Here is a 24,191-nt window from a genome sequence, read left to right on the forward strand (position 1 = left end):
CTTGAGTTCTTACTCTGGTGCTCTAAACACAAAAGTTTAACTCAGAAAATTACATACACTCATTAAACAATAATCTTGCTTGCTTGCACAGGCTAGATTATGTTACATTGTTCTCTGGGGCAATAAGTAATTAAATTGATATTAACTTATCCTTGTTTATTCCAGAAACTTGTTCTTCATGAAGACAGCTGAAAGCCTTACGGATGGACATATCTGGTTTTCAGTGGTTGAACGCCCCACTAGAAGTTTCTTCACCCGAGTTCAACGAGTTTCCTGCTGCTTTTCACTACTGCTTGGTTCAATGCTGACCAACATCATGTTCTGGGGCACATCACCTGATGAGCCCACTCAGCACACAACACTGGGTAACAGTGATATTGAGAATTGATAATGATTATATGATTATTGATCATGTTTTAAGATTTATGAATCAATAGGTTTCTGAATGAAAAAAACATCTAGAGGCCAGAGGCTAAACTCAAAAATATAACTAATACTTATTGTCAAATTGGGTCCTTTCACGTTTGAAGGAAGTTTGCCATAATTCGATGGAAATATTACATTGTCCGAGCATTCACAGAATGCGCAAGCCCAGGTTTTAAGCTGTCCTGCCTGGTGTAAAAATTGTGTTAGTGGCTCAGTATTAGTGGTGGATCCCTTACTGCCCACTTTACACTGCAGCTGCCGTCTTTGGGGAGGAGCTTTCTGATGAATGCCTGAGCACCCACCCATTTGTGGTGGTAAGCTCTTTTTGAATATAAAAGAGTGCCGTATGTCCTATCTGTACACATAAGATTTCAGCTATGATTCTGAAGAGCAAATGGATGTTAATTTCAAAAGGTGCCGCCAAATCTTTTGTGATTTAATTCTTGTAGGCCCTTGAGGAGCAAGAATACTGGACTGCACAAAGATACTCTTGTGTTGCTGCTGCCTTGGGCTCACCCAACCAATGCCCCCCACCACCCCTCCTCCCCCACAACTATTGGGTCCAGTTGCCTGCTGGCTAGTGCAGTATCCAAACCCAGTAGAGTCATCTATTTTCCAACCAGTGAGCTGCAGGGGGAACCTGTTCAGGGAGTGCAGCTAATGCAGCTCAAGCCCTAAAATGGCTCAGGCCTCTCCCCTGGCCCAAATGGTGGGAGCTTTAGCCGTCGGCCACCCAAAGGTAAAATTCAATCCCTCAATACATCTGATGCGATATAAAAATGTGTAATTATAGCACTGTAGTTAAACTAGATACGTGCAAGTTGATTGAAAAGAATTCTGAGAAATAAAAGTAGTTCAAGTTTAATAACAGAATAAAGAAAAATGTCCACTTTTGCAGTCAGAAATGTGCAAGCCTCATTTATGTGGTAAATTTAAAGGATGAGGTCCCATGCTAAACCTTATGAGTTTGGGAAGGCTGCTGTTCAACCCCATATAGGATGAGCACATTGGTGTCCTAGACATCCCTGATGTCATCTCAGGGAATCTCTTCTGTACCCACTCAGTGACTCACCTTCCCAAAACTGGACACAATATTCTAGTTGTGTAGCAGAGACCTGTCTCCAACACCTCCACTTCACAAGATGGGATGACATTTTGAAAATAACAGGATTAGGGAAAAGTCTGACAAAAATTACACATTTGTTTATGATGTTTCAAGTTATTGAGCTTTTATTTTTCTCTCGTGGTTCTTATAGGGTTAAAAGCCAAATTCACACAGAGAAAAATGGCTCGTTTATTGATAAGTTTGGTGGTTTGTAACCTAACTCATGTTTACTAGACTGTTTTTCATTTGCTTTCCAAAATTGAGGAAGATCACATGAGCATACAAGATATAACCAGTAAACTGAAATACAATGATGAGGATTTTCTGTTCAACCCCTAGGTTTGCTAGAAATTATCTAGATATTGACATGATAGAAAGATAGTCAGGTTTATAGTGAATGAGTGCTTGTCTATGGCAGTGGACTGAAACACTGACATTGAGAAAAATATTTGGAGAAGACTAGATAATTTAACAGCTCTTTTGATAGATGTACTGGGGAGACTGTGGCATAGTGGTAATATCACTGGATTAGTAATCTAGAGGTCAAGGCAAATGCTCTGGGGACATCAGTTCAAATCCCACCAAGGCAGCTGGTGGAATTTAAATTCAACTAATTGAGAAAAATCTGGAATTGAAAGCTAGTTTCTGTAACCATGAAGTTATCATCAATTGTCATAAAAAACCCATCTGGTTCACCATTGCCCTTCAGGGGATGAAATCTGCCATCCCTACCTGGTCAGACCTACATGTGACTCCAGACCCACAGCAATGTGATTGAGTCTTAACTGCCCTCTGAAATGGCCTAGCAAGCCACTCAGTTCAAGGGCAATTAGGGATGGGGAACAAATACTGGCCTTGTCACAATGCACACATCTGACGAAAAAAATAATAAAAAATCCCCCAGGAGGAATTTTCCAAGAATATCCAGGGTACATCTGCCTCATCAGGCAGTGTGCACTGCACAAAAATATATCTTCAGGAACTGTTGTTTGCTATGTTTGTAAAGGCCAACATCTTCATCACTTTCCCTGTGGAAAAGACTCACTGAATAGGGCACAGTGCTTCCCTAGAGGAGGGAAGGGGTGGTTTTAATTGAGTGCAAGATGGTAAAGATAACACTCCTGTTGGCATTTTGAAAAATTGGGGCTTTGTCGGTACAGATTCCAACAATAGAATTTATTCCTGTGAACTGACTTAATTCATGTATTACTCCAGGAGATTTCAGTTTCTTCCTCCAGGAGTTCATGATTGGGGTCGAGAGTGCGTTCATCATGTTTCCCATCAATCTGGGAATTGTACAGATATTCAGGTTCATTCGCCACAGACCAAATGAGACAAAGACATTGGAATGTAAAAGAGTTCTGAGGTCTTCGTCCACCAGTTTCCATGCAAATCCAGTTACTCCAGAGTCTCTACTACAGGTCAGCATTTGCCTTCCTACTTCCCGGAGACAAAATGTTGTACTTTTTCCATAAGTAAAGCATGGTGTAAAATGTATATGTTTCATAGAGAATATAAAATTATTAATGTGCAATTAATACATCAATCACAGAGATACCATGTAACATTATTAATCATAGGCCTGAATTTTCACTCCCAGATTGGGAACACAAAGTTGGGACAATTCCCGGCTCCACAAGCCTGACCTGGGAAAAAGTGCCCTAGTAGGTCAGGTTTTCATTCCAGGGTGACTGGATTTTATGGGAGCCAGACCGGGTGACCCTGGACAGTGTGCGGAGGCTGCCTTGTGCTGAGGTAGGCTGGGCGGAAAGTCTGCCTCGTGCTCTGGCACTGTGTCAAGGTTTTTTTAAAAAACGATAAAATAAAAAACAGCCCACCAGCCCTCACCCCACACACCCCCTCACCCCCACACACACACCTCATGTCCCATCCATGCCAACCCAGGCCACCTCATGCCCCCAACCATTCCCCATGGCCCATCATACTCTCCATGCCAACCTATGCCACTGTACCCACCCCCATGGTCCTTTATAGCCCCTATCCTAACTTAGTGACAACTCATGCCAAACCATGCGCCCCTCACCACAGTTTTTTCCCTTGCACTCTCCATACCAACTCACCCAGTATCCACCATTGGCAGACCTCAGGATCCATGCTCAGATGAAATAAAATAAAGTTCAAAGTGTCTCTTGCGGACTTTATTTAAAAAAAACTGTCATTCGTAAAAAACCCATTCACTACATTTACATTCCTTCAACTACATAATCTCTTATAAAAACAAACACTTCATTCAAGTGTTTATCCCTTATAGAATCAAATATTTTATTCAAGTGTCTAATCCACTTTAAAAGCAAATATTGGAATTCATAACCCCACTTCAAAGAGTCTATAACTACTTGTAGCTGACAATTAGGCTCCACTGAGGGAGACTGTGGCCTGGATTTTCCGCTCCAGAGCTATATCCTGTGGCGGGAGCGGGAAGAAAGAGCACTTCCCTCCGCGGAGCCCGGCGGGAAATTGCACCGAATTACGTGATGCTGGGCTCATTAATTATGCAGCCAGGGGTTTTCCAACCTTGTTGAAATGGCAGGCACCCCACTGTGATATTGGAAGGTTGTAAAATCAGTCATGCAGCATTATTCCAGTAATAATAACCCTCAGGCTTATGTGAACAGACAGAGTGAAATAGCAAGCAATGATTTTTTTTTACACTCTACTTTAAAGCTTTAAATTGTAGGAATTTTAAATACTTTGACAGCTTAACAGTTGTTTTTGACAGTTCATTTTGACAGCTCTCTTGACAGTCCCAATGAGTTTATGCATTTTATATGCACATACTTGGCCACTTTTAACCTTGCCTTGCCTCTCCCAAAGGGCACCTTGCCTCTCCCAAAGAGCAACCTGATTCTCCTAAAGTGCTGCTTATCTCTCCCAAAGGGCACCTGACCTCCCCCAATGGTTTCCCAGGTCCATATACGAAGTGGTACCCTACCTCTCCAAAAAGGTAATCTACCTCTCTAAATGACTCCACAAAGTTTAGACTTGCTCCTACCAGGTCTAATCTGCACACAGTGTGTTTCCCATTCCTGGTTAACGAAAATCAGACATGACTGGAGGCAGAAGCTGTTTTATATGTGCAGCGGCCTCCGTGAAACACATATGCACAAATCCCGACCCACCCCTCCCATTCCCACCCCCACGAAAATTGTAGGTGCTGTGTTTGGGGACGGGACTTGCGGATTTCAGCTTCCTCTGTCCTTTTCACGAGACAGAGAGGCTCTCCATCATTGTGAAAATCCAGGCCACAGAACAGGTTCAGAGTATCAAGATGCAAACATAACTTTTATTACTAGCACACTGAGTAATTGTGAAGAGAGAGTTTTTCAATCGGTCAGTCGTAGTCTGCTCATTGGCTGAATCCATGTAAGTTCTCCAGGAGAAAACCTAAAAATACTCTTATCAAATTATTCATTTATATATCATTCAGTGTGATTTATAGTTTGGCTCCACTGAGGGAGACTGTGGCCTGGATTTTCCGCTCCAGACCTATATCCGGTGGCAGGAGTGGGAAGAAAGAGCACTTCCCTCCGCGGAGCCTGACGGGAAATTGTACCGAATTGCGTGATGCTGGGTTCATTAATTACGCAGCCAGGGGTTTCCCAACCTTGTTGGCGATGGGGGGGGGGGTGCGGTCAGGAAGTCACATGACCCATCATCATATCCATGCGCCATACTTAAAAGGTGAATGGACAGCTGCAGCTTTATCCCAGTCGGACTGCGGTCCAGGAAATGGCTCGGAGACTCCAGGCATCACCGGCACCAAGATTCAGCGATACATCCACAGAAGCACTGCTGAATGCAGTGGAGGACAGGAGGCACATCCTCTATCCCAGGGCTGGAAGGAGGAGGCTCACCTGACTCATCAACCCTGCATGGGAGGCAGTCGCCAGGCTGGTGAGTGCAAACAGTATACATCAGAGCGCAGCCCTATAGTGCAGGAAAATCATCCGCGCTGCCAAGGTAAGTGAACCCCCTACTGCTCAAACTCGCCTCACAAAGTGGGAACTGGGACATGGGCCTCAGTGGCAGGCCACATTCTGTGCTCAACATATATAAAGGGCTCCTCACCACGATGTGTTGATGCCTCATAGCCATACTGCAGTCCATGTGGTCTGCAGGCAGAGTGCTCATTTGTGGAAAGTGGGGGGGGTCTGGCATAGAGGGCACCAGCAAGCAAAGCTGATGCCATGCCTCGTCGTGCCTTATCCTCCTATCTTCATGAGCTCACCACTCTGGAGGGTGCTGCCAAAGAACCCTATTGGACTAGCTGCAGTGCATCTTTCACATGGCATACAATAGCCAGTGCGTCGCTGCTGTTGACTGGCAGCATGTGAATGCCACCTGCATCTCATGTGCTCTCAAACCATCTTCTCGCCTTGTGCAGGACAAGTTAGCGCACATCAAGCATGAGTGAGGGAGGACGAAAAGAGGCATGGCTCAACTCCGGCATCTCACACCATAAGAAGTGCAGGCTGGCAAGCTGGTAGGGGAGGATCGGGACTGACCATGTGGAGATGGTGAGTTAGGTACGCGGCCTCCATCCTGTAAGGAACGATGCTCAATGCCTCTGCCTAGAAACCTAAGGGTCATGCGTGGTGCCATGTTGGAGGCAGCCCATGCAATCTCCCACAGTTGCAGGTGCCAGCAAGAAGAGGGTGAGGCCAGACCCTGAACCTGATCCCACGAGCAGCTCCAGGCCGCAGAAGAGCGAGGATGATGGGGGCGAAGATGAGATTGCAGCTGTCACAGCTGTCACAGCAGTCATCTGCACCCTCCACTAGCCCAGAGACACATACCTCAGTGGGTACGAGAATTAGTTCACATTCTGGTGGTCACCGCGCGGACATGTTTCCACAGCAGAAGGAGGCAGGGACAGCCAAGCACACTGGCAATCGGAAGACTGCTGGAAAGAGATGCCGGCAAAGTCTGAGTCAGATGACGAGCCTCTGGGACCGCTCCTAGTCAGGATGCTTGAGATGCAGCAAGAGGCAGGGAACACCAGGCAGAGATGTCAGAGACATTCAACAGAGTGGCACATGAGGTGGAGGAGTCCGTCCACCTGCTGTCTGATGAAGTGGTACCATACCAACATGTGTGCGCATGGAGGTCTCTATGGGGAAGGTGGCAGACACCATGGAGACCCTTGCCCAGTAGAATGCCTACTTTCTGCAGGAGATGCGCGCAGACCTGCATTCCATTGCCGTCTCCATGACCGAAGTTTCACAGTGGCTTTGTGCGAGGAGAGCAGGGCACCTCGACCTCCATCCACTTAAGGGAGGAGGTGGCGTAGTGGCATTGTCACTGGACTAGTATTCCAGAAACCCAGGGTAATGCTCTGGGGAACCGGGTTTGAATCCCACCACGGCGGATGGTGAAATTTGAATCCAATAGAAATTCGGAATTAAAAGTCTGACAATGACCATGAAACCATTGCTGATTGTTGTAAAAACCCATCTGGTTCACTAACATCCTTTAGGGAAGGAAATCTGCCGTTCTTACCTGATCTGGCCTACATGTGATTCCAGCCCCACAGCAATGTGGTTGACTCTTAAAAATGCCCTCTCAATGAGGGCAATTAGGGATGGGCAATAAATTCTGGCCTAGTCAGCAATGCCCACACCCCATGAACAAATATTAAAAAAATTCAGGTCCCCCTTCTCCTCAAAGAGTCAGTGAGGGACCCTAGGGCACCCAAAGGGAAGAGGAGCAGCAGGCAGACATCCCTGGGATCTCCACTCAGGACTCTCTGAGGGTGTGCGGCCGTTCGGAATCCCCTTTGTCTGTGACCCCATCAGCTTTGTCCTCTGTGATCGCAGAGGGTGCAGCTATACCAGAGTAGGAGATGCTGTCACAACAGCGGATCACAGCTCTGAAGTACTTACAGGCATATTGAACTTTTTAAAGGAAGACGTGTTTTTTTTAAAAGGCATACAAGCTAAAGTTGGCTGAGAACGTAAAGTAACTATTTGCTGGAAAATTCCTATATGGATTATACTTGACCGACTAGTCCAGAAAACATGGAATCTCACACCTAAAAATGTGTCAAAGCCTACCTCAGACAGAGACACTTGAATGGAAGAGATGCAATGCAAAAGACTGAACTTTAATCTCCCGTGGTTGCAGAGACAATGGAGACTGCTTACCACTTCTCAGCGGAAACCATCTCCTGTTGAGTTATTTCTCAGAATGTAGAAATTTCCTGAGTCAAAAGAGAGCAGATTCTGGATGAAAGAGGTTTGTTTTTCCCTTCCAGGAATACACAAGTAAAGGAGCTAAAAAATCAGCTGCAAAACTCATCTGTGTGTTCTAGTTCTGATGTACTAGTGTGGGCTGTGAGGATCACAGCAGAAGAACATCAAGTAGACATCCCTGCAGCTTGCAGGTAAAAGTCTCTACCTCGCTCTCTCTGTGGTTGGAGGCAAGTCAACAAAGCCACAAAGACACAAAGGAAACAGGACAACTCCTTCAGCTAACCTGCAGAACCAAGTGTCTCCAAACCAACTGCTCAGCCACCAAAGTCAGCTACTGGAATCACCCAACTTAATGGTTGCAATGTTTTGCCATCTACTGCTCATGGACAAGCCAAAGACTGATTCATTTATCTTTTGCTTAGCTTTTATTTTTGGACTCAACTTCTCATTTCTGATCTCTGTGTATGTGTGTTGCGTTTTTATTATTTTTTTTTATCAGGTTTTTAATAGCTAATAAACTTACTCTTTCTTTGACTCAAGAAAGTCTGATTAAATTGGCTCCTTTTAAAATAAATACATTTGAACTGGGAAAAGGTATCCACAAAGGAAAGGATCCTGTTTAAATTAACCTTGGTGCAACCAACAGAGGAGGTTGAATAAAGAAAGGGAGCCAGCTCATTCCTCCTCAGTCAGGAGCACAACAAATTGGTGGGACCTCACCCGAGGACCGGTCATAACAACTCAAAATAAGCCGGGGCCCTCCAGCCTCGAGGACACAGAGGATGCCCGCCAAAGTCATCAAGGATAACAAGGCATAGTGGTCAGCAGGCTGCCTCCACCCCTGCTGTGGATGTCGGGGTTGGACATCGATGCAATGGCAGGCAACGAAAGATGAAGAAGTTCTGATTTCAGGTGTGGTTGCACAGGGATGCACTGTCATTGTCCAATGTTGATACACTTTTGTTAATAGACTGCCCTTGCACTTTAATGAGGTCTGATGCGATTTCATTGTGATTCTAAGTCATTAAGCCTCCCTCCGCTGACCCCCCCACCCCCGACTCTTTTCAGGGGGACATTCCAGGCTGGGTTTATGTCTCCAGAGTCACACGTGCACAGAGAGGCAAAGATTTTTGCCAGGACCTTCGCGAGCTATATGCGAGAAGCCTCCCACCCACGCTGATCCTTTGCCCTTCACATGCTCATCGGTTCAAACGCTTTTACATTGTAAGGACTACGTGTTGGGATTCCCCTTCAGTTTTCCAGCTGAGCTGACCTGCAGCCCCGTCCACGTGATAACCCAACTCCCATCCAGCATCTCGATTTCGCCACCTTGAGGTTCTGAGCAGCCATCGTGAGAGTAATCTTCAAGACCTACTCAAACGCTTTTTAACATCCTCCTATGACCCACAATACACCCCCCAACTAATCGTTGACCCTCCCGGTGTCATCATGAACCTCCCCACAGTCACCCTTGAACTCCCCCCACCCCTGTTACCCTCCATCCATTACAGGTTAATGCGCACATGCCCTCTCCTCCCAAGGAGCCCACCCCAGTCACTGTAGAAATGCCTACCCTCACCTTTCCCGCCCCCAAAATCTGCATATCCTTTCGTCTATCATCCAACAACCCTCGCCACCCCTTCACCCGACATCGCCAAACCAGCACCCTCCCTTCCTATCAGATTCCACTGTCTCCTTTGACCGTCGCCATCCCTTCATATCCCCAATTCCCTCAGTTTGTCCCTCAGGGCTCAGCAGCTGACACCACAGACCCCTCCCTACCCCCCATTTTCCCCTCACTCTCCTGCATTCCCCCCCCCAACGCAGTAAGCGCCCCTCACTCCATCACAGCCCTTCCCACTCTCACGCATCAGACACCACCGTGCCCATTCCAAGACCCCTGCAGCACCTCACTCTTTCCCTTAACAATCCCAACCTCACCCAGCCCACTCTTCTTGAACCCATCCCCACAACACAGACCATCGCTGCACTTACATTCCACATGCTGACCATCTGCTGCTTCACAATCCAAGCCCTGGATGCTCCAACCACTCGATGGTCTGCCTGATTGATGCTCCACCCATTCTCTGGTCTACATGATGTTCCTGGGTCCACTGTCGTGAGATTCCGCCAACTCTTCTAGGGTCCCCAACTGCCTCAGGCCTCCATCTAGATAAGTCCTGTCACGTGCGCAGTGGTTGGACTGGCGGGAGGAAAATTCCAGTCGGGGGCTCATTTGAATCCTGACAATGGGATGCAAAAAGGCTTCCCGATAGCCCCTGGTGAGAATGGAGCAGGTCAGAGGCTAGGAATGCTGTGACAAGTAACTCACCTCCTGATTGCCCAAAGCCTGTCCACTACCTACAAGCCACAAGTCAGGAGTGTGATGGAATGCTCTCCATTTGCCTGGATGAGTGCAGCTTCCACAACACTCAAGAAGCTCGACACCATCCAGGACAAAGCAGCCCACTTGATTGGCACCCCATCCACAAACAGTCACTCCCTCCACCACCGACGCACAGTAGCAGCAGTATGTGTCATCTACAAGATGCACTGCAGGAATTCACCAAGGCTTCTTTAACAGCACCTTCCAAACCCACGACCACTACCATCTAGAAGGACAATGGCAGCAGATAGATGGGAACATCACTACCTGGAAGTTCCCCTCCAAGTCATTCACCAACCTGACTTGGAAATATATCGCCGTTCTTTCACTGTCGCTGGGTCAAAATCCTGGAACTCCCTCCCTAACAGCACTGTGGGTGTACCTACACCACATGGACTGCAGTGGTTAAAGAAGACAGCTCACCACCACCTTCTCAAGCCCATATCCCATGAATGAATTTTTAAAAAAGCACTTTATTGTATACATAATAAAATATATACACTAATTCTCCAGTTAATGTTTGTGAACTACAGGAGGGAGTTCATGAGATCCCATTTTTCGAAGCTATTGAAACAATTACAATTACGATTGCCATAACAGTAAACAAAGAACAGGTGAACCTGGTTTACCTTCTAAATTGAGACTTGAGTCCACCAGATCCATTCTTAAGCTTTAAAGTGATAACAAAAATATTTAAATCATTGTTGTAAATCTTCTACCTGCCCTTTCCTCTGTAATGAAAATGCCAACATTCAATGGAAAATGTTCTAAGAATCCAGGCTATCCAAATCAGTTCTCTTAAAAAAACATAGAGAAGGACACAAACATTGCCAAGAGAAAGTCATCAAATTACTAACCTATTACACTTTCCTTAATCCTTCACTAAAATGTACCTGGACACCAGATTACAACAATAATGACTTATCCCAATTTTGTACTTTTTTGTCCCCCTATCTCCTACCCTCAATCACTTCCTCTCTTTTGCACATCCCAATAGTTATCATTCTAACTCCTTGGAGAAACTTACTGTCCAATGCAACGTTTGTCTTTTTTTTAAAAAAGGAAAGCCTTTTGATTCTAGGCATTAACATGTTTGGTTTGTTTGTTTAGTTGATTGGTCGCATAATAATTATTTTGTCTTTGTCGCAGCTATTGCTGCAATTCTAAATTGGGGCAAGTGATGTGAAGGATGTAACTCTCATTCAACTCCCTTGCGTAAACAATTTAATTATTCTCAATTTCTTCTCGTTTAGTTCTTGTAGGGGTTAGATGGGCAATTCCTTCTTGAGTCATTTTAAAGCCTATTCTTGGAGCTTTCAGTTTCCTGCAGGGCAAGATCTTCCTCCTCCCTTATCTCATCATTGTTCTTGACCATTCTTTCTTTGTCTCATTCATGAGTGGGGTGATTTGCGCAAATTCAACAATTTTTAAAAAAATCTCGGTTTCCATTCCATACTGATGATGAAAAAAGCCTCTGTTGTCCGTTGTTCTAGCTCGTAAAATGTGATCCCTGATTATCTTAAATTTAGATTAATACTCCCCAGATTTCATACTCACATTCCCTAACTGCAGATCACCTCATTGAATTACATTAAAATAACAGATCATGCAGGAGTGCCATGAATTCCTAAGCTATTAGCATGTAAGTACGTACAATTAAAGCAACAGATTATGCATGTTTCCTGGTTCTTCACCTGAAATCGTATTTTAGTATTTACAGGTATCTCACCAAATTATACTGATTTTAAAAAATATAATTTATCCCAATCCCAAATCCAAATAGTGGTGTTATTGGCTGATAGGGTTCTCAATTTACTTTTCTTCAAATGAAAAGGTTCTTTTCTTGATACCCAGAAACCATCCAGACTGTCTTTCCATCAGCTTTTTGTAAGAAAAAAAATAGAATTTGTTTATCTCCATAAACTACAGGTAGATAACCCTTTGTGTGCTTGAAATAGCAAACCTTATCAAGTTTATTTTACCAATTCCAAATTCAGAAACAATTATGCCCAGGCTTGGTGGTTTCAGATGGTGTTTTTACATCACAGGCAGAATGCTTGCAGTCGTTACATAGAGGTTGACTGAAAACTGATCACAAAGTCACTTTGTCTTGGAAGGTAACAAACAGCAACAAAATGGCCTGGATCGTTAAGGCCATTCTTTTGAAAAGGCAAAGTCTTTAATTCATGCTATGCTGTGGCATTGAAAGTCTGCTGATAAATCCTTAAATTCTTGAACTGCAGGAAACCCCTTGTTGCACAAGCAGTTACCTGTAGAGAAAAAGACTGAAAAGATCCATTCTGCTCAGGGTTAATTGGGTTAATTCATCCAGACGTATCTGACAATTTAGAAACTTAACTAAATTTTTAAATGATTTGATTGATTTGTTTTAATTATTCTTTCGCGGAATGGGGCGTCACTGGCTAGGCCAGCATTTACTGCCCATTCCCTAATTGCCCTTTGATTATGTTATTCTAATAACTGATCCATGTTAACTATACTTGGTCGCTTAAGCCTGTGAGTGGAGCTAGAAAGCTAAGAGAAAAACTGAAAAGATTCCAGAAAAGACCTGAGGCTCTAGGCTGAGACCATGTGTATAGAAAATCCTGTGAGTTTTGAAATATTTTTACGTGTTGTAAATAAGCATGTTGTTGATTTAAAACTAGAGTCATCTCTGCATTGCTCTGAGATAAGTTAGTCATCCAAGATATACAGAAAACCAATGAATACATAACATATTCCGTATGCATATTTCCAGCTGGAGTTACTGGATAGTAATCAAGAACTGGAGGACAGATGAACTTTCATCTTTCCAATGCACTGGGAAGCTCTTAAATCAGCTAATTCAGCTCAGAATGAGGATTGAACCTAGATATTGACACCATCCAGGACAAAGCAGCCCGCTTGGTTGGCACCACGTCCACAAACATTCACTCGCTCCACCACCGACACACAGTAGCAACAGTGTGTACCATCTATAAGATGCACTGCAGGAATTCGCCAAGGCTCCTTAGACAGCAAACTTTCCAAACACACGACCACTACCATCTAGAAGGACAAGGGCAGCAGATAGATGTGAACACCACCACCTGGAAGTTCCCCTCCAAGTCATGCACCAACCTGACTTGGAAATGTATCACCATTCCTTCACTGTTGCTGGTTCAAAATCCTGGAAATCTCTTCCTAACAGCACTGTAGGTGTGCCTACACCACATGGACTGCAGCAATTCAAGAAGGCAGCTCACCACCACCTTCTCAAGGGCAACTACAGATAGGCAATAAATGCTGGCCCAGCCAGCGAAGCCCACATCCCATGAATGAATGAAAAAAAACCTTTGCTGTTTTCTGTGGAACAGTCATTCACCAGATAAACATACATGAGAATAATAGAAGGAATAGGACATTCAGCCCTTTGAGTCTGGTCTGCCATTCAATACAATCATGGCCAATCTTCTTCCTCAACTCTACCTTTTTACACTATCCTCGTATCCCTTAATTCCCCCAATACCCAAAAATCCTGTCTTGATTATCTTCAATGACTGAGCATCCGCACTGGTTCAGAGAATTCCAATGATCTACAACCCTTTGAGCAAAGATATTTCTCACCTTATTGAGATCTTTGGGACAGCAGACAATGTTACATTAAAATGTCAAATTGATAGCCATCTAATATTTCTCAAAGGTTATGTAAAGATTAATATTAATCTACTTATATTCCAGTACAAAGGCAATCAGTACCAAAAACTTGGGCCAAATTTTCCCAGTCCCAATGAAGCAGGAATGGTGACAGGATAATAGAAAAAATGGCCGCCGAGGAACACAGCTGGGGCTTCTGCTATCCGCCATTTTCCCAAGGGCGAGGGAGCAGGCTTCTGAACAAGCTCACTCCTATTAATTAGGTACTAAACATCACTCTATCACAGAATCACAGAATTACACAGTGCAGAAGAGGCCCTTTGGCCCATCGAGTCTGCGCCGACACGTGAGAAACACCTGACCTACCTACCTAATCCCATTTACCAGCACTTGGCCCATAGCCTTGAATGTTATGACGTGCCAAGTGCTCATCCAGGTACTTTTTTTAATTGATGTGAGGTAACCTGCCTCCACCACCTTCCCAGGCAGCGCATTCCAGATTGTCACCACCCTCTGAGTAAAAAAGTTTTTCCTCACATCCCCCCTAAACCTCCTGCCCCTCACCTTGAACTTGTGTCCCCTAGTGACTGACCCTTCAACTAAGGGAAACAGCTGCTCCCTATCCACCCTGTCCATGCCCCTCATAATCTTGTACACCTCAATCAGGTCGCCCCTCAGTATTCTCTGCTCCAACAAAAACAGCCCAAGTATATCCAACCTCTCTTCATAACTTAAATTTTTCATCCCAGGCAACATCCTGGTGAATCTCCTCTGCACCCTCTCCAGTGCAATCACATCCTTCCTATAATGTGGCGACCAGAACTGCACACAGTACTCCAGCTGTGGCCTCACCAAGGTTCTGTACAACTCCAACATGACCTCCCTACTTTTGTAATCTATGCCTTAATTGATAAAGGCAAGTGTCCCATTTGCCTTTTTCACCACCCCACTAACATGCCCCTCCACCTTCAGAGATCTATGGACACACACGCCAAGGTCCCTTTGTTCCTCAGAACTTCCTAGTGTCACGCCGTTCATTGAATACTTCCTTGTCAAATTACTCCTTCCAAAATGTATCACCTCACACTTTTCAGGGTTAAATTCCATCTGCCACTTATCAGCCCGTTTGACCATACCGTCTATATCTTCCTGTATCCCAGGACACTCAACTTCACTGTTAACCACCCAACCAAACTCTAGGATCATTAAGAGCCTATCCTCGACAAATTTTCTAATTTTTAGTGAGGCGGACAGATTTTAGCAACTGTCAGGAATCGGACCAGCTCAATGCAGGCGGGGATAGGGTCAACTCTGAGCTTATATGAGAAGATGCAGTTTGAAGTAGCATTTAAGAGACTAAGCACGGCAGAGGTGTCCTGCCCCATATGTAAATCTTCACTGATTTTAAAGAACATGTCACCAGCCTACCCTGTCCTGGGTTCCAGACCTCCAGCTGCCCTCTAAAGTGTGGGAAATATTAACTTTGCCAACATTTGTCCTAAAACGTTAGTGTGCAAACGGCAGCCACAGCAATGGTTGCCGAAGTTAGTCACAACGTGGCCTGTTTTTTGACTGACCTATGCAGTTCCTGCATCCTTGCTGACTTATTGGGCAGCAGACCCACCCCTTAGGCAATTAATTCCCTGACTTGGTGAAAATAGCAGCCTCTTCATGTTTCACATCAGGAGAAGGTTTGCTACTTGGAATCAAATCTGCCTCCGATTCCTGCCTCCAACCGAAAAAATCTGGCCCCTAGCGCTTAATTATTCAGAATCTGAACTGCAGTTTGGTTTGATATTTCTCAGTACACAGTACAATCATTTAATAACATATATTTGGAAGATCTTCAATTAAGTAGTTGGAAAAGTCAAATGACATTCAAACTATTCTCTGAACTCCAGCTTTTTATACTCCAGCTAGGATTTTGCTTGATGCATTGGCAGCTTTGGATGGCTGCATGAAACTAAGGAAACAGATGTGCCTGCCACCACTATTGTAGTGGATTTGCTGTGTATTATTAAAGCCAGTTAGCATAGTTTGCGTTTTTGTCACTATCAAGCTTTTTGTATAGAACTCAGACACATTCTTAGCTAGTACAACTGCACCTGGAACAGAGCCTCTCAAAAGTAATGATGTGTATGTCAAAGCCATTTAAAGTTTCCTATAATGAGGTGTTTTTCTTCTTTTGTGCTTGGACTGGGAGGACTGGCTGGATAGAGCCCGTAGAGGACAGTGGGTGGAGAGAATCATGTTTCAATATTGGAGATTGCTTGATTTTCCACCCATTTAATTTAATGGGCATAAAGTCAGGTGGGTGCCATCAGGAGCACAGGATCATCCCTGGCTGATTTTCTGCCTTTACTCCATTCAGGCGATTGTCTACGCTGAAGTACAGAAGGCGAATCTCCATTAGTATGTCACATGTGTTCCACCAAATGATGCTTTGTTCCTTACCTTACATCCAGGATATTAAGAAGATCATCAGCCTTATTTCCAGGACACGAATGAATGGTGTATCTGCATTAGAAGAAGAGGTCAATAATACCAGTGATATCAATCAACTTTTAGTTCTATTGGCCAATATTCTTCAAATTAGTACGGAGCAACACAATATGAGTGAGAATGGAGGTACAACCAGTAAAGACAATCACTTCTTTTTAAAAAAATCTCACTGATATCTAGGTATTTTATACATCGGCTGTGATATTCTACTTGGATATGTTAGGATATTACTTAGGAATAATGACCAGCTGAGCTCATCTGAAAATCGATCCACGTTTGTCTGATTTTCAAACCAACTGAGCAGAGACTGATTTCTCAGAGTTAAATATCACTTTGCCTGTGATAATACAGATATTCTCTTTTATCTTGCCAATGCATTTTTCAGAACAACAGAAGAGTGTTATAGCAATTGTCATCGCTCTCCTGTTGAAACAGTATACTGTACTTTCCTCTTGATCAGCCAATAAGTGGTAGTTAGAAAACAGATAAAAATAGAACATGTTGGAAACATAAAGCATTTCGGTCAATTCTGAGGGGGTTCTGGCTAAAACTAAATCTATTCTTTTGGTAGCTGGCCAGACTAGGGTTTTCTGTTTTAATTTTAGATTTTCACCATTCCTCGTTTTTCTTTTCGTGTCTTATTGATGACTGGCCAGAGGATAATTAATCCCACATACCATTGTGAAGTTACCAGTCACTTATCCTTGCAGTTAATTTGCTTATGTCAAGCCAAGTAATCAATGTGCTGCAGGAAGTTACTTGCCACTTGACCAAAGTTTTAATTTTGGCATTGCCACTAAGGAGTGGAAGGTCAAGTTGAAATTATTTCCTGGGTAATAAGGCAATACTTTGCTTCATTAATGCAGTTTATTTACTCAAAGAAGTTCAAAAAGATACAATAGTGAATGCCTGGCTCAAAGGTGCCTGAATGGACAGCATTTAGTCTCTGTGTCAACAGCAATGTCAGATCAAAATAGTTTATACAACAAACAAAATGGGGTTTTATGTTTATTCTTTCAGAAAATCCCATGACTGATTTGAGGAATCTGAGATTTGAAAAGCGACAATTCTGCCTATACACATTATTAGAACAAGTGGAAGAGAATTTAAATCAGATGGGTGTAAGCAAATTCCAGAACCCTTACAGTCAAATACATGCTGTTGATCAGGTGCAGAAAATTATGCGTTCCCTACAAAGCTTCCCTCAGTTCAAGGATACAATTTGCGAAAGGTACAGATGGCCATGTTGTTATTTGTGCAGTGATAACTTAAAGCTTGACATCCTGTGATGACTATGCTCGCAATTGAAAACATGTCTTTAAAATAAATATTTATATCTTCACATTTTGGGACCTTGGGAATTGAAATGCTTTAGAAGTACAGAAAACTGCACGTCATTAATTCATATTGGATAAATGTAAGGTGTAATGGACATTATATTTAAATACAATCATTAGATAATTTGAAATGCATCTTTCCTAATAGAAAAGGCCTTACGGATAATGTTTCTGCAGGACTCCTTGGTAGGCACTTTGTGCAAATATATCACATTATCCATTAAAGGTTATTAGCAGAAAATCGCTAACAGAGAGTGCAATTGTTTGATACTCTTTCCGTATGCACCAAGGAGCAAGATAGTAGATATTTCACTTCTTAGAGCTGCCAATTCATATCACTCCAAAAAGAAATAGTTATTATTAGTTGATCTCCTGTGATCTTACTCATAGATATTCTGGAATCTAAAGCACTGTTGTGACATTTAGCTGATGAGACAAAGGTATGAATAACTTAGTCTGCCATTTGAAGGCCATTGCTCAGCTATTCCCTGTGGTGAAAAGGTTGAAGCAGGCACTTCTTAAGAGCAATTAGAGGCTAGTTGCTGAGAGAGATTTCAGTAAATTGGCAGCTGCTTGATCACAGCTCCTAGAGGGAGTCTAAATTATTAAAGTTAAAGTAAGGGATAAAATTACTTACATTACTTTTTCTCTTGTAAAATTATGACACTAAAATATGTTATCTGGAGAGTGACACACAATGTGTACTTCAACAGTGAAATAATCACATGGCAAAAATGTAATTCATCAATCAAAAGTAGCTCTTGTCAAACATGATTATTTTGATTGATTGCGGAAATCATGGTGCTTTCAAGGGTAATAATATGACTATTGAGCTGGACCTCCGACTAGTGTTGGAAAGTGCTGGTCTGCAGAAATGAGAAGAAATAAACATCTACTTACCTGGTCTTGATAATTACATTGCCACTTCTGTTCGCCAGAGCTGTTTGGGGCCTGCATCGAAAGATTCCTCGCGGGCCCCAGCAAAGTGTAGCACCAGTATATTCAAGGAGGCCACACCCCCTTTTTTACAGCACTTGCTGCCATATGTAACATAAGTTTAAAGGGCCAGGGAAATTGACAGGCCAGAGAGAAGGTGAACGTCTAAGGTAAGTGGATAGGATTTTTCGAGTGGAGGTGTCCAGTGGCAAGTTGGAGGGGGTTGCCGGTCGGAGGCCCTGGGATGGGTAGGGAGGGGTCAGAAGTCCGTGGAGGGTGTCGGGGTCGGGGGGGGCTTGTCGGGGGTTGGGGGGGTTGCTGGTCCGGGGAGGCGTCCGTGGTCATGGGAGGGATCTAAGGTCAAGGGAGTCCAAGATCGGGGGTGAGGTCTGGGGGGTTCGTGGTGGGGGGGCAGGGTTCGAAGCCCAAGGAGATGGGTGGGAGTCGGAGTTCTGGGGATGTCGGAGGTCGGGGGTAGTGGGGGGTGTCGGAGGTCGGGGGTGGAGGGGAGTGTCGGGATACGGGAGGTGGGGGTCATCCCATGGGGGTGGTGGGGGTCATCCCATGGGGGGGTGGGGTCAGGGGTGTGGGGAGTCCCATGGGGTCGGTCTGGGTCTTTACAATTTTTACTCAGAAGTTAGAAGAGGTTTTAATTCTTCTAACTTTTTCTGGGTAACTATTGGTATAACCCTGGGGGAACCATCCAAAGTTTGTGATTTTAAACCACATTTTTGGATGGTTCCCAGCACAGCGCAGTTGTCCAGAGGAAGTGTGCACTTCTGGGCAATTGCCATGCAAACCCTTACCTGGGAACTTCCCAGAGAGATCCCCAGCGCATCTTTGGGGTACCCCCCCAAATCCGACACTGGGGAGCTCAGAAATTATGGGCCATGACAATGATGGATTCTACCGCTGTTACCATGCTATATTCTGTTGTCACTAGCTTTAAGGCTACTGCTTGGAAACCTTAAAGTAGTTTTATATAAGTTACAAAGAAGTCTTTATTAACAATACTGAACTATGTACAGATTTACATAGGTATAGAGGGGACTCCATACTAGATCCCTACACATTGCTACTCATCTCTAAACTGGCTGTAGCTCTAGGTCATGTGCCTTCTTACATCACCGTGTGGGTGGTTCTGTTCTCAGTCTCATGTTAATCCTTTAGGTACCAGATCCTTCTACTACAGACATGACTCGAGGTAATGCCAATCCTTCTGAGGATAATGGCTGGCTGGGATTTTCAGTTGCTGTAATTACGACAGCAGTGTGGTGGAAACCCCATTTACACACTTAAACAGGGAATCACCTAGACTTCCAGTGAAAATATGGCAGAGGAGTAGGAACCACTGTGACAACATTCCTCACCAATGGCAAGGCTTCTCCTTTTGTGAATTTAGAAAATCCTATTCCTTATTTATTTCAAATAATTATGATTTTTATACTGTTTAAGCCACTGGAGAAAGATAGTTTGAAGCAGAATGTGTTTGTGTCTGATTGCTTGTGAGCGGATATGACTCAATGTATATGAAGGTGTAAATTATCTTTTACCGGCTATATTACAATCAATTGCAATGAGCAGAATATTGAGTGGATTTCCAAAAATCCTTTCTTCCGGAACATTTGTAAAACCGGTTTTATTACCGAGCACCTGATTTTAGGATTAAAACCCAATTAATATCACCCAAAGTGCAAACTCCAAAATTACTATTAAACCTGGTAAGACTCAGAAATATCAGCATATTGTCACCCTGGGTGTCCCACACAATTGCCTTTTCTTTTTCATTGGCACTAGTGTACTTTACTGCCCCTGTGTACTGATGAGCAGCTTTGAGCCAGAGTGTACTGTTCATTGCTTGCTCCATATACAGAGGCTGAATGAAGTTCCATGGGGTAGGAGGCTTGTAGAATACTGCTAAAGGTGCATACCAACTCCTTTGTGAAGATATTTCTGGTCTATTTTGTTTACTTTTTTTGTTCTAATATTGATTTGCTAATTAAATTCAAAGTTTTCAGATCTTGTCAGGTAAGTGTATCAGAAGGTTAGGGTCTGGAATGCAATGCCTAAGAGTGTTGTGGAGCCAGATTCAAACATGGCTTTCAAAAGGGAGTTGGATAACTAACTGAAGAGAAAACATTTCCGGGGCTAAGGTTAAAAGTCAAGAGGGTTGGACTAGCTGAGTTTCTCTTGCAAAGAGTCGGCATGGACACAGGTGGCTGAATGGCTTCCTTTTGTGATGTAACCATTCTATGATTCATTCTATGGGCAGAATTCTCCCCCCATTGGAGGGAAGTTGAAGAGCGTGCCGCGATTTACGTAGGGGGGCCAATTAAGGCCCACCCAGTGTGATGTCCACACGGAAGTGCTATGCGCTCCCTGTGCGGGCGGGGGTGGGGGGGGGGGGTTCCCCAAACCTGAGAGTACACTCTTTCACGCATGTGCACGAAAGAGCTCACTCATCTTCCTGAGGCAAAATGCTGCCTCAGGGAGATCGGCTCCACAATAAAAAATATTAAAAATAGAAAAAAAAAATTCCCTAACATGTCCCTTCATGTGACACTGTCACATGAGTTGGGACATGTCCTGAAACTTTTAAAAACACTTTAATTAAATTTTGTAAAACCTACATGAAACATCATCCTGCCCGTGGATGAGGTTTCATGCTTTTTCTGATGTCCACCAGGGCTCCTGGCCTGCCCGTCAACCTTAAACTTGGACGGGCAGGTCCATAAATTACTTAAATGACTCTGTCAATGGCCTCAATTGGCCATTGACAGGTCGGCGGGCGCGCAGCTGAATTTGCTGAGTCCCCGCCTACCTGAATATTTAAATAGGGCACGGTGACGTCGGGAGTCCTACCCGACGTCACCGTGCATCATTTTACGGTGTTGGCGAACGGGCCCCGCCCCCCACTCGGCGACGGGAAAATCCTGTCCTATGTGTCTATATGAAGCTAAATTGGGTTTAAGATGAAGTTGAGGTACTAATCATTCATAATCTAATTAAATGGTGGATCAGGCTAGAGAAGCTGAATGACTTACTCCAGTTCATATCCTCCTATTAAAGCACTTGATTTTACTTTTAATCCAAAAGTAATCTACTTCCTTACAGCTGATTTCAGCTGATCATTTTTCACCCAAATTCATGAAAGAAATCATACCTGGATATCAGAAATGCTGCTTATAAAGTATAGTATCATTGACTTTTTACATTTGCAATGTCTTAATTACTGAACAAAGTAAAAATGCAATCTCATTTTTATTAAAATAATTTTTTGGACAGAAATATTACAGGGGTTTCCATGGGATTGAACAGAGTGTCAACTCTTCCTCACACCCAGCAGGACAAGATTAGGCAGCGATGCTTTAATGGGCTACCTTGGTGGTTTGTGTACATTGCTTGGTTTCTGGTGATTGTAACAAGCGCTACATCTGCCTTCTTCACCATATTGTATGGACTATCATATGGTAAAGACAAGTCTATCAAGTGGCTAATCTCCATGGCAACAGCATTGTTCCAAAGTGTGTTTATTCTGCAGCCAATAAAGGTAATGTATGGACTATTAGTACTGAATTCCCATCCGTCAGCTCAGCAGTGGTGATGGGGCCAAAACATATGGACCACCAATAGTAAATGCTTTATAATGAATAATATATACCGTATATGAGTCACGGATAATAAGCTGTGAAAAGTAGTTTATTTGAAGCCTTGCTGGAACAGCAGTTTGACGTGCGCAATGAGTTAGGACCAGGCTCTTTGTGTTCTTCACTTTTCAAGTCTCAAGTAAGTTATTGTAAAGATGCCAGCAAGAAGCAGAGACAATCGGTGATTGATGTAGCGCAGGTTACTGTTCCACAGCTGTATAGCTGAGAGGGCTCATAAAGCTTCAATAGCAGGGAAAGGTGAACACAATGGAGACCCTTCAAACATCAAAGCCAATGCATTTCGAAAGGAGGACCTTTGTTCTGAGCAATAAAACAGAATATTGACAGCTATCACATGTAAACAACACAGTGATATTTTAAAGTGTGAATTATACAGTTCCAACACAAATTCTGCCAATGTTTTACATATTTATAAATGATTACAACAGCGGTTTACCTGCTAGATTTCAGAAGTGACAGTGCCCATTCAGATGCCACAGGAACATTTTTTAAGGGCCTGACCTATGTTTGTAATCTCCAAATTGATAATTTCAGAGATGTCAGATGGACTTCACAGTATAATATATGTTTCAAATAATAGCTAATTCTATTTTTGTGATGCTGTGAAAAGAAGGAAAATGGTCTCTTCAATTCAGAAAATTTGTAATGGTTAGTTTCAAAAATAAAATGCTAAATTATTTAAGCAGCTGAAAATATTTAGCGACTGTATTTCAAAACAAATGTTTTGATCTCATTCATTTTTGATCTCATTTCAAAACAAACTATTGATCTCATTCCATCTGTTATACCTTCTGTTTTGAAGGCTTTATGTGCTGCTGCCTTTATTGCTTTGTTTCTGAGGAAAGTAGATCATCAGCACGTTAATGAAGCGACTTTCCAGCTGGCATCAGGTATATTTGTGTTTTATAAATTACATTATTATCAAGGATTAACTCGCACAGTCAATCTTTATAGACATTGGTGCAGTGGGGAGGTAAATCCACGTGGGTAATCGTTAAACGTTTAGGGTCTTGCCTTATAGTTATTCTCCTGATTACACCTTTGCTAGTCCCTCCCATGTGCAGTCTGAGCAATTTACATTTAGAAGTGTGGTCATTCTGTCCAATATCTAACAGTACAAAAGTGCAACCCAAGGCTGTAACAACAGTGGCCAGAATTTTCCCGTCGGCAATTTGGGGGCAGGGCCCGCTCGCCGACGGGAAAATGACGCGGAATGAGGTCGGGAGGAACCCCCGACGTAATCCCGGTCTCTTTAACTTTTTAGGATGGCGGGTGGACAGCGAAATCAGCTGTCCGCCCGCCGACCTGTCAATGGCCAATTAAGGCCATTGACAGGGTAATTAAGATAATTAAAGACCTGCCCGTCCAACCTTAAGGCTGGTGGGCAGGCCAGGAGCCCCAGCGGGCTCCTGATAATACATGAGACCTCATCCACTGACGGGATGAGGTTTCATGTCCGTTTTTTAAAAGTTTAATAAAGTTTATGTCGTTTTTATTAACATAACCCATCTCGTATGACATTGTCGTATGAGGGGCACATGTTAATAATATTTTTATTTTTCTATTTTTTAAGTTTTTTAACCTGTCACTAATCTCCCTGAGACAGCACTTAGTCTCAGGGAGCACTGCGCTCTTTCGTGCGCATGCGCAAAAGAGCACACTGTGACAGCTGGGGATTCCCTCTCCCCACTGCACAGGAAGTGCATAGCACTTCCTGTCGGGCAGGCCGCTGGGCGGGTCTTAATTGGCCCGCCCACTCAAAATGGCGGCGGGCCCTGTTTCAGTGGCGGGGGTCGGCTGTCCGCCCACCGCCGAGCCAGTGGGGCCCGCACGTCCACCAAGGGCAAAATTCTGCCCAATATCTCCCTTTGACCTGACCCGGATTCTTCTGTCTTCTGCATGTGTTCCATTTTAATTTATTTGAAGGCTGACTGAGAAAGCATTTGATAAGACAAAGGCAGAAATCAATGATTAATCTGCATC

The 24,191-nt window shown here is 43.7% G+C and overlaps 1 protein-coding gene across 1 annotated transcript in view; it reads left to right on the forward strand.

The window, feature by feature from the left end:
• The window catches only part of LOC144681427 (polycystin-1-like protein 2), a 56,481-nt gene that overhangs the window by 22,604 nt on the left and 9,686 nt on the right, over positions 1-24,191 (forward strand). The window contains exons 9-13 of the mRNA XM_078543018.1: positions 166-365; positions 2,747-2,952; positions 16,231-16,393; positions 17,288-17,498; positions 20,552-20,568. Coding sequence (XP_078399144.1) covers positions 166-365; positions 2,747-2,952; positions 16,231-16,393; positions 17,288-17,498; positions 20,552-20,568 — 797 coding nt within the window. The remainder of the gene's footprint in view (positions 1-165; positions 366-2,746; positions 2,953-16,230; positions 16,394-17,287; positions 17,499-20,551; positions 20,569-24,191) is intronic.

The sequence above is a fragment of the Cetorhinus maximus genome, chromosome 6 (genome assembly GCF_964194155.1).
Source record: "Cetorhinus maximus chromosome 6, sCetMax3.hap1.1, whole genome shotgun sequence".
Classification (NCBI taxonomy): domain Eukaryota; kingdom Metazoa; phylum Chordata; class Chondrichthyes; order Lamniformes; family Cetorhinidae; genus Cetorhinus; species Cetorhinus maximus.